This window comes from Microtus ochrogaster, unplaced genomic scaffold (genome assembly GCF_000317375.1).
Source record: "Microtus ochrogaster isolate Prairie Vole_2 unplaced genomic scaffold, MicOch1.0 UNK2, whole genome shotgun sequence".
In the NCBI taxonomy this organism is placed as follows: domain Eukaryota; kingdom Metazoa; phylum Chordata; class Mammalia; order Rodentia; family Cricetidae; genus Microtus; species Microtus ochrogaster.
This window is the reverse complement of record NW_004949100.1, coordinates 8,465,269-8,477,021: the sequence shown is the minus strand read 5'-3', so window position 1 is coordinate 8,477,021 and position 11,753 is coordinate 8,465,269. Positions and strand designations below refer to the sequence as shown.

Sequence of the window (11,753 nt, the reverse complement as noted above, 5' to 3'; positions counted from 1 at the left end):
ACGGAATCCATGCCTGAATCTTCGGTAGACAATTTTTAGGTGCCTCATCCGCCCAGTCCCAGTAGTGTTTCGTCTCTTAGCCTTGGCACTCCAGTTATACTTTCTCTTGCGCTTGGCAGGGTAGCCGCATTTGCCACAGGTAGACTTCTGAAGGTGGTAGGCCTTAGAGCCACAGCGGCGGCACAATGTGTGCGTCTTGTTGCGACGCTTTCCGAAGGATGACGTTCCTTTCGTCATCTTGCTTCTGACGCCGAGGCCAAAGAGACAGGAAGAGAAAGCACTTCCGCTACTTCCTGTGAATCTGTGCCAATACATTTAAGTGCACTTTCCACTTTCTCTTCAATGAGGTTCATTGTGGTTGGTTTTATGTTGAGGCCTTTGATCCACTTGGACTTGAGTTTTGTGCATGGCAATAGATACGGATCTATTTTCAATCTTCTACATGTTGATATCCAGTTATGCCAGGTCCATTTGTTGAATATGCTTCTTTTTCATTTTATATTTTTTGTTTCTTTGTCAAAAATTAGGTATGGCTTGATATCCGGGTCTTCAATTCTGTTCCATTGGTCCTTTTGTCTGTTTTTATGCCAATACCAGGCTGTTTTCAGTACTGTATATAGTCAGAGATTGTGATGCCTCCAGGAGTTCCTTTACTGTACAGGATTGTTTTGGCTATCCTGGGTTTTTTTTTTCTTTTGTTTTTCCGTATTAAGTTGAGTATTGTTCTTCTGAGGCCTGTGATGAATTTTGTTGGGATTTTGATAGGCATTGCATTGAATCTGTAGACTGATTTTGGTAAGATTGCCATTTTTACTATGTTAATTCTACCTACCCAAAAACATGGGAGATCTTTACATTTTCTGGTGTCTTTTTCAATTTCTTTCTTCAAAGATTTAAAGTTCTTGTCATACAAGTCTTCCAATTGTTTGGTTAGAGTTACTCCAAGATATTTTATATTATTTGTGGCTATTATGAAGGGTGATGTTTCTCTGGTTTCTTTCTGAGTTCACTTATCATCTGTATAAAGGAGGGCTACTGATTTTCTTGAGTTAGTCTTGTATCCTGCTACATTACTGAAGGTTTTTATGAGTTGTAGAAGTTCCTTGGCAGAATTTTTGGGATCACTTATGTAAATTATCATATCATCAGCAAATAGTAAGAGTTTGACTTTTCCTTTTCCAATTTGTATCCCCTTGATCTCCTTTTGCTGTCTTATTGCTCTACCTAGAACCTCAAGTACTATATTGAATAGATATGGAGAGAAAGGACAATCTTGTCTTGGTCCTGATTTCATTGGGATCGCTCTGAGTTTCTCTCCATTTAGTTTGATGTTTGTTGGCTGTTGGCTTGTTGTACAATGCTTTTATTATATTTAGGCATTTTCCTTGTATCCCTGCTTTCTCCAAAACTTTTATCATGAAAAGATGTTATATTTTGTCAAAAGCCTTTTCAGTATCTAATGAGATTATCATGTGTTTTGTTTTTTTTGTTTTTTTGTTTTTTTTATTTTTTTCATGTGTTTTGTTTTGTTTTTCAGTTTGTTTATATGGTGGATTACACTGACAGATTTTTGTATCCTGAACCATCCCTGCATCTCTGGGATGAATCCTACTTGGTCCTGGTGGATGACAAAATCATCATGTTTGAACAGAATCTTTTAACCTACCAGGTAATCTGGTAAATGCCCAGATTATATCAACTTGGAGCAATCTCCCAACATTCTGAAAAAAACTTAGATTGGATACTTAGAGTACTTTTAAAATTAAGCAAATATGCTTATTCCTAATCATAGTCATTTCAAATCAGTAGCTAGTAAAATATTTAGCTGTATTTAGCACTGGGTCACATATTACTGTAGCATACATGTTGAACAACACTTTTACTGATGAAAATTTTGCCTAATATAATAATCTCACTAGATTTTCTAACACAGCGCTTTAAAGAAAAAAAAATCACAAAATTACTGGAGGAATGTAAAAGTACAGACAATCCATTTACTTTCTCACTCAATCCATTTCCACCCAAGGTAGATCATCACTTTACTGTAAAACATAAAGTGGCTGCACAATCTGCCTACTGACATTTTGTTTTGCTGTGTGGCCTGGCACGGGGGCTCACACCTGTTGGTTGGCAGGACTAGAGCTCATGTTCTGGCAAAGCCTTGGGACAATAGCTGAACCTCACTGTGTAGCAGCTGCTTCATCTGGAAAGGGTGATAATACCTGTAATCCTAAAACTCCTAAAGAGTAAGCAGCACACACTCTGAATCACTTCTTAGCATTGTTAAGAGGAAGTTAACCTAACGACACTTCTACTATCTAGAATCGAATTCAAAGTGGTGAAGGAGTAAATTTAAAAATCAAAGGATAGAGACTCTTCCACTGAAACCTACTGTATCCCACTCTCTTGTTTTGTAAGTTTAGTTGTTTTTGTTTATTTAAAGCAGTATCTTTCAGTAAGTAAACAAAACTAAGTGAAATGGGCCTACTATCCAAATTTCTGATATAAATTTCTATTTATAATTTCTATATAAAAATGTTATGTGTGTTCTAGTGAAAATGTTTCTTATAGAACTCCAAAAAACTAAGATTTTTGTCTTTTGGTTTTGTTCCATTGTTTATCCCTAGCTAGTCTGGAGCCTGCTATGTAGATCTGGCTGGGTTAGAACTCTGCGATTCTCCTGCTCCTGCCTCCCCTATGTGCTAAGATTAAAGGTGTGTGTCTTACTGTTTGCATCATATGTATGTAGGTATCCGCAGAGGGCAGAGGAGGGCTCAGACAACCTGGAACTTTAGTAACAAGCCCCATCTGTGACCTAGCTGCTGTGGGTCTGGAAGAACAGTAATTGCTCCTAACTCTGAAGCCATACCCCTAGCCAATGAGACTTTTTTTTTTAAAGTTTTCATACCACTAAAGACACATCTGACCTAATACTGGAAATAGTAAATATGTAGTGAGCCTATGTGTAAAGGACAGTTCTGAATAATTTAAAATGTGCAAATAAACCAGATATCAATCCTAGACCTAAGAACCACAACAAAAGATAAACTTTCCCACCTCATAAGCTAAGGTACTACTTATAGGAGGCATTTTATATACCACTAAGGTAGAAATAATAGCAAGTAAATTATGACAACAGTTTAAATAGGTCTTAATTCTAGAATTATTAAAATGCACAAAAACATACATCATTGTTTGTTTAATTAGACAAGCTTAATGTGTAGATCAGGTGATATCAAACTGCTGATATTCCTGCCTCAGCCTTCTAAGTGCTAAAATTGTAAGCTTACACTACCACATTTGGCTTGAAAAAATACATTTTAAATAGCTAAAAAAGGATATGAAAACAAATAAATGCAAAATACTGAAGTCACATGAAAGAGAGCATAGAATCAATAAAATATACCCAGGTTATAAGAAGTGCTTTATTTAGAGGGTCACATTGAAGCTAATTTGAAAGTTAAGTAGAAATCAGAAATGCAGATGCTAAGAGAAGAAATGTTTTCATAAACAAAATTATAAGAAAAATATCAATAAGACATTGGTAGAGAGAAATATTTTCAGATAAATAGCCAAAGCAGTAGGGGTTAGAAGAAGCCTTAAAGAGGCCGAAACTGACACAGAAATGTGAGGAATGAGCTTCAAACTATTTCTTCAACCCACAATGTGTTAGAGTCATAATGCGCATAAGCGGCGTATCTCTAGCAGTGAGTCTCGACTGTGAGAGATGAGAAAGTGGTAAGGCGATTAACTTCATTGGGAGAAAGGCCCGAGAAGCCTCTAAAAACTGCTACATCCCTCCCACTCCACCTTCGAGAGTCACTGCAGTAGGAAAACAAAAGTTTGAGTCTCCACTTGAATTACATTTCAGGAAATATAATGGAGTTAAAACTGTAGGAAAATAAAGAACAGAAAAGAAGGCACATATAATAACCTCAAACAAGGACAACACATTCTAAAATGTCAGCAGATCATTCCCGTGACCGCCAACTGGCATCCACCATCAAAAAAGACGAAGTTTCAGCCTGAACAAAAACAGATGTGACTATCATTCAGGTACTAAAGCCACAACTTGGATGAAGACCCAGAAAGGACATGAAAGAAGGCACCATGAGGCAAATACTCCGGAAGTACAATAATCTTATATTGATCCAGCTCATCCCCAGTCTTAATGCCAAAACAACACTGCAACCAAAACTCTCTTAGGATCCAACAAGCGTGTAAACAACAGGAACACTGAATATCCAAGTCACCTCCTACTGTAAACTGAGTAAAACTCAAGTCTACAACTTTGAAAGAGACAGAGAGCAGCTTAGAAGGGACAATAACAAGGACACCTAGTGCTTCAAGTAGTCAAACACAAACAGTAATGCAGTTTGAAAGAAGAATAATTACAGCTATATCATAGTATTAAAGTATTTTCACCTTTAAAAAGGGTTTAATAATAATCTAAAAATCAACTTCTTAATTATGTAATTTTTTCCAAGAATTTTTAAAGCCAATAAGCAATATCATCCTACATGTGAAAATGTGACTTTTAATTGTATAAAGCAATGAGTTTTATCATGACATTTTCATAATAGGACTTCATATAGCACACTTTATCACGATCTCCCTCGCTGTCCTCTTTTCGCCCCCACATCATCTCCCTTCCACTGGTTCCCTTCTTCCAAAACAACCACCTCTCTAAAAGGTGTGATTTCAAGTCACATATGAAGAAAATGCAGTACACTATCCTGGTGCTGGAAATACACCAAGCAAATTAATAAAACTCCGTTCACTCTGACTGAATCTTTTCTGACAACGTTCCTTCCAGAGTTAGGGCGTGAGAAGAGTAGAAAAGACGTGAAATGGAGAAATGTGTAAGGGAACAGAGGCAAGAGTGATCAGAGTGACCCAGCAGACTCGCTCGCTGCAGTGCAAACCTGAAGATCACCATGGTGAATAGAACAACGTCCCTGAGCACCTCTTCCTTCTCTTTTGTCCTGGGAGCGAGGCATGACAGTGATGCCCAAAGATCATACATGAAAACTGGGTGCATGTGGAAGACGGGAAGAAACTGGGCACCTGCTGAGTAAAACAAAGAACGCACAATCCGCGACCTGTGAAAGGGTCTGGCAACGTGGACCAGACATCCGTGTAGCACGTTAGCAGCCTGGAAAGAAACACTTCTCTTGCTATCACTCTGACTACTGCTGTTTCATAAGCAAATTCTAAGGAAAAACAAAAAGAAAACCCAGATAGTCAAATGCTTTTCCAAAGCCAGAGTTCTACAATATAAGGTCAAATTTACACACCGCAACATGTTTTAAAAGAAATGTGAAATACCTCAGTCTGACCTTCATGTGCACTGGTCTCATGCGTAACTCGAATAGCCTGCAACAAGAATATAAACTGTTTACAAAAAAATAAAACAACTATAGCCAACCTTTAAATGAAACAAAGCTCAACTTTTCCCATCTAAAATCCTGTAATGAGGCAGGAAACTGGAAGAACTTTAGGAGCAGTTTAGCACTACGCCTTTCAGAACTGCATCTATGTAAGCAAATCACTGCTGTCCCTTTGACCCACAAACCTCTTAAGCTTTGGGAAACACACTAGCTCATAGTTTCTAACTTGCACAGTGCAAGTAGAGGGTCATTTAGCTTCCTTAAATGTTAGAGGCCACACTTAACACTTTATTCCCTTGAGCCTGGAATAAAGCGGGCAGCTCACAGAAACTGAAGAAGCTGATTTTATCTGTCTCTCCAAGGTGCATGCTCCTGCAGCTCTGGCTGAATTTATGCTTACTCATGCATTTCAGTCAGCAATTTAGTAACGTGGTGCAAAAGGCATGCATTTATGAGAAGCTAGGAAATTCAGTTATCTGAACTTAAAAATGCTCTAATCATACCCACTATTATTGAAGATGCAGAAAAATGGGCACAATAGAAAATCAGGGGTGAAAGTATAACTGTTATGTTTAGCAATTAGGTGATAAGTATTAAAGCCATAAAGACATGCAAACTGATCAGCAATTTCTCTTCTAGGGGTTACTATGTTGATATATTAATGTATGTGAATATATGAAATTAAGGATGGTTTGAAAACCTCAGACACAATAATACACATTTGCAATAATTTTAAATAGTGAAGAAAGAAGGAAAACTATTAGATTTCAAACATCATTTTACTGATTAAATATACTATAAAATGGAAAGCTACTCAGCCATTAGAATAATAATGTTAAACATATACTTACTGGTGTTAATACGTTTGTGATAAGTGAAAAAAGCAAGTTATAAAACAGTATTACAGTGTGATCAAATTTTTAAAAAATTGTGTATATAACATCTATGTTCCCTATAAAAATATCAAGAATAGCTACTGTTCACTGGTGGAATTATTGGCAACTGTCATGTTATTTTACTTTTAAGCAAAATAAAGATTTCTTATGAAACTTCAAGCAACTAAACTATTTTGGAACACTAAGCACAATAATAAATGTATACCATATTGCTTTTCTAATTTCAAAGAACATGATCTATTGAGATTACTAAAAGGCAAAAAGCCTTTGGAAAAATAAGAATTTCAGAACTAATAAATGTTTAGAATAATCATTTCAAATTAAATTAGAGAGTACAGCTATTAATTTGCAAACTGTATTTGTTTGTTCATTCTGCTCTGGACACAGAACTGTCAACCGGACAATATTATAGATATTTCATGTATGATTACCTGAAAAAAAAAAAAAGCCCTTGGAATGGATATGACAAACGATGTTTCCCCAAACTATAGTTTCAAGACATCCACTAAACAGAACCTATAATCCTGTAACGCTGCCCATGGATGGGTCAAGACAGAAAGAAGGTACTGACGTCATAGTTCTCCAGGTACTTGGCTCTTTCTTCAGGGCTCATTGACACAGACTCCTCCAGGAATTTTTTCAAGGTTGATCCAGATTCTGAGAATGTCAAAAATGATTAAAAATTTAAGTTTAACTACAGAAAAAAAAAAAAACCTAACAACAAAAGTAGTACAGTATTTTCTTAGGTAGAAATCCTTTAACCAGTAAGTAAAGAATCTAAGATTCTTGGAATAAATAACTAAGTCCAATGTATTTTGCTCAGCCTGTTCATCAACAATATAAAAAAATGGAAGGATTAACATCGCTGCTGGTTCAGTGTCTAGTCCCATAACAAAAGAAGGGAGGCACTGCTTTCTAGTTTGAGAGTCAGGGCACCCCCTACTGTTGAACAAGTTAACACATCTGCAGGGAAACCAGAACAGAAAAGATTTACCGAAGTGCATCTTGTCCTTGTTGTTTGCAATGGCATGGATTAACCCTATAGTCCCGCAGGCGTTGCTGATGGTTTGCTTCATGAAATACACTGATGATGTAACATCTTGTCCTTGAGATTTTATTTTTTCTTCCTCTTCTGTTCTGAACACTTCATACTAGTGGGGGAAAAAAGTCAAAAGTCCACATGCAAAACCACACACTAAAAAGAAGACTCAAGTTTGCAAAGGAAAGGCTATGGATGATGAGATTTAGAACAAAATAAGAGAAGATTTAAAGTAAGATTGTCATCTACCAGACTGACAAAAGACTGGCAACAGTCACTGTGCCGGTAAAGGCATGAGAGAAAGACAGCCTTGCATTACTATTTCACTCATTGCTTGCTTTCAGACAGGTTGCTCTGGAACATGAGTTCAAATGATTCTCCTGCCTCAGCCTTTCAAGTAGCATGGACTGCAGGCAAATTCCATGGCACTCAGCTTCATATGGCATTGTTAAAGTCATTGCCACAACCACACTATGAGGCACACAGCAATCTGCATTAACACTTTCCACAACATCTAACAAATATATAACAAACAATTACCTTTGCAAGAGCTTGGTTTAAAATATTTAAATGTACAATCAGCGATGAAAGTATAATTCCACAGTAGCGCTAGGCTAGCATGCATGAAGTCACAGGTTCAATCCCCAGCAACACAGACACACAGACAGACACAGAGACTGAATAAAATGATTAAGTATATCTACAGCTCATGTTGCCCCATCTGGGGTCACTGCATTTTGACCTCATATTTTATCAGCTAAGAAAGCCCAACTATATCAAGCATGCTGACACAGGCCTATAATGCCAGCATTTTGTGTCAGCATAACACTGTATCGGGGCACGACAAAATCCCAGATATAATCTGGGATCAAGCATCAAGAAGACAAGGCAGGATTACAAAATAGAGGCTAACTAGGATCCTATTTGAAAATAAAAACAAAACCCCTAAAACATAAAATTTAAGAAGCCTAAGCTATCAAAAAGTGACTTCTTTTTTTCTCTTTCAAGTCTTCTTTTTAACTACTCATTACTTCTGGAGTCTGAGGATAGATCCCTACTGCTTATTAAGTAATCATAAAAAGTGAAAAAAAACACTGGACTGGAGAGTAATATTTTGTCCTTTCTCTCCTACAGGTTTCAGATTAAGCAAAAACCCAACAACTAAATTTGTTTGAACTACAACTAGATAATTTATACAACTTCTATGAAGACCAGATGTGCAGTGCACAGTTTACTCCACCACTCTGGAGGCAGAACAAGGAATCTCTGTGGGTTCAAGGCCAGTCTATTTTACACAGAGCATTCTAAGTCAGCCAGGGTGGGGGGTGGGGGGAGAAAGAAAAAAAATCCTAACTAAATTTTTATGACTGTTACAAATATGGAGAAAATAGCTTATTGAATAATTTGTTTTGCAGAGTCCTCACAGAGGAGGAAGCAAACTTGCTATATTATTTATCCTAAGGACAACTAATGGACTTATGTCACCAAGAAGCAGGTTGCTGCATGTTGGTGATCTAGGCAGATCTGTCCTTGGAGCAGCACGACTTGAGCTTGCACCTCTCAATTCAGCCACATGTCAGCACTGCCACAAGCACTTCTCAGCTTTCAGAAGGCCTGAGCTCATCCTGCTGCTCCTAGTCTAAAGTCAGAAGGTAAGATTAAACTGCGCACAGAATTCCAACTCTGCTCCATGCACACCGAAACACAGAGACCTAAGATACCTACTTATCATGCCCAATACATTCTCTCAATTAAACCGTATCTAAGTTTAGCGATGGTCCCCAAATCAAGTTTGTATTGAAAATAATGGATCCACACCATCAGTTTCCCCTACCTCCTTAAAATAAACAAAGGTCTGCTTTTATAATCACAATCAAGATTGTTTATATGCTTTACAAGTTGCAAACCTGAATATTCTTTATTAATATGTTTTATAATAAATATTTAAATATCTACTTAAAATTTCAAAGAATAGGCCAGGCAGTCATAGTGCACGCCTTTAATCCCAGCATTGGGAGTCGGAGGAAGGCAGCTCTCTGTGAGTTCGAGGCCAGTCTGGTCTACAGAGTGAGTTTCAGGATAGCTGGAACTGTTACACAGAGAAACACTGTCTTGGAGGGAAAAAAAAAAAAATCAAAGAATATTCATGAAAATGGTATTAAATGCTGCATTAAACCAAAGCTGAAGCAAGCTAACCATATCTTCCAAGGGAAAAACAGCTAAAGGTAAAAGAGCAACACAGACTTTATTGTCAATCTATAATATAAATCTTTTACTTTAATAAGACATTAGTATTTCCTTATGATGATATGCAACAAAGGCATCATTTGTTTTTAGAGATTATGTCTCAACACAATATCAAACGTCTGCACTTATCAGAAACTATGTATCTTGCTTTACAATTACCTTCTCTGTGATAGGGAAGAGGAGTAACACTGCACACACTGGTCTTGGTACCATGCTGAGAAGTTCAGGCTCCATCCCGTACACATCAACAAACTGCCAGTTAGGGTGCAGGCCTAACTGTTTGAGAAACTATTAAGAGAAAAAGCAGCAAAGGTTAAGTGGTAAAGGAAAACCTGTGGATATTAACAGGGAAATGATCAACAAGTGTGCGCACCACAGATCTCGTATAGAGAAAGGACTGTCATCAGTATTACTTAGGTTCAGTAACAATGGAGAAGACAGCACTTTCAAAACACAGAATGTACACCATAAATACATATAATCCTTATCTGACAAGTATATCATAGTCTGAGAGGTGAGGAACACAGTAAAGCAAGTCTGCGATGGACAGACTAGGACAAGAGCAATGCATATCACATAGCAGTTAAAACTCGTAACATATTAAACAAACCTGTTCTCAAATGTATTACTTTGGTACTGAATATGATTGCGAGGACTTCACAAAATATATACAAGTCACCTTAAGAACTTTAAAATTCCAGACTTTAAAATGCATCAATTAAACAATGAATTATTTTCCTTTAACAATTTATCCTGATACCCAAAAATAACGCCTGTAGTTTGAAGACAGATATTGTATTGTATCAAGCAAAAAGTAACACAGTGCACATTGCACAGACACACACGTAGGCAAACACTTGGACAAATAAATAAATAAATAAATAGAAATGCAGATAAGAACCTCTCGTGGGTATTGCTTTCACCTCTCCATCAAGCTGCATGGTCTAGAACTACAGAGAGCAAGGACTATGACCATTCTTCAACACATTACTAATGATTTCAGGGCTTGGTAAAGTTCATAGGCACATTGGAAAAGGTTTCTATTTGCCTCCATTTTCTCCAGATTTACTGTTCTAGGCCAGTCTTAATATTCAATCCTACTTAGAAACCAAAAAAGAAAAAAAGATTAAAAAAAGAAAAAAAGAACAATGGCAATGGGTTTTTGATCCTACTACACATACTGGCTTTGGGGGAGCCTAGGCAGTTTGGATGCTCACCTTACTAAACCTGGATGGAGGTGGGCGGTCCTTGGACTTCCCACAGGTCAGGGAACCCTGATTGCTTTTCAAGCTGATGAGGGAGAGGGACTTGATCGGGGGAGGGGGAGGGAAATGGGAGGCGGTGGCGGGGAGGAGGCAGAAATCCTTAATAAATAAATAAATTTAAAAAAAAAGGTTCAGTGTTAAGGGAAGAAATTCCTATTGTTTCCCACTGCTATGCTGGCGTACAAAGGAGTTCCACAATAGCCTGGAATGGAGTATAACAAAGGCTTATTTATCTGGGGATGAACTCACAGAAAGAGTAGCGATCCACAGTCCTCTGCATGCACTGGGAACTGGACCCAAATCCAGCAGCCAAGAGGCCCATGCACACCTTTTGTTTGCATTTATAGTACATGAGACCATGCCCAAAGTATATAAAATAGCACCCACCATTTGGGCCATGGACCCACATAAGAACTAACAAAGCCTAATAAAGCTTTAAAAAGAGGGCTTCTAGACCAACAAAAATGGGAGCCAAACACAGCTTCTTGGTAGTCACATTTTTTTTTGTTTTCAGATAGGCTCATTTGCTGGTTGCAAGCAGAGGTGTGGCTTCTTTAAGAGACAGCTTCCTGGTTTGTGCTGGCTCTTTCAGCAGGTCCTTTACTTAAATGGGGTTTGTGAGCAGTGCTAGTAGTTGCTTAATGGCAACATAGACCTGCTTCATCCAGGAGCTGGGGCAGTGAGCATGGCCAGCAGAGGTGGTAAACATACCTCCGCCATGTTGGATGGGGCGGAACCAACAGGCAGGGCTGTGGAGTTGGTCCTCGTCCTGCCCACTTGGCATTTAAAAAGGGGGTAGGGACGTTTCTGGTCAGAAAATGATTACAGATTCACAATAAAGACAAAGACAGGCAAAAATGAACCTCTAAAAGAGACAGTGTGCTTTAAGAATATACATAGGCTTGGGAGAAAGGGG

The 11,753-nt window shown here is 37.9% G+C and overlaps 1 protein-coding gene across 2 annotated transcripts in view; it reads right to left on the bottom strand.

Moving 5' to 3' along the window:
• Positions 1 to 11,753, bottom strand: part of Uchl3 (ubiquitin C-terminal hydrolase L3) — a 42,022-nt gene that overhangs the window by 21,942 nt on the left and 8,327 nt on the right. For both annotated transcript variants that reach the window (XM_026788379.1, XM_005365364.2), the window contains exons 3-6: positions 9,732 to 9,860; positions 7,281 to 7,437; positions 6,858 to 6,943; positions 5,329 to 5,376 (exon numbers count right to left, since the gene is read on the bottom strand). In XM_026788379.1, the coding sequence (XP_026644180.1) occupies positions 5,329 to 5,376; positions 6,858 to 6,943; positions 7,281 to 7,437; positions 9,732 to 9,860 (420 nt within the window). The remainder of the gene's footprint in view (positions 1 to 5,328; positions 5,377 to 6,857; positions 6,944 to 7,280; positions 7,438 to 9,731; positions 9,861 to 11,753) is intronic.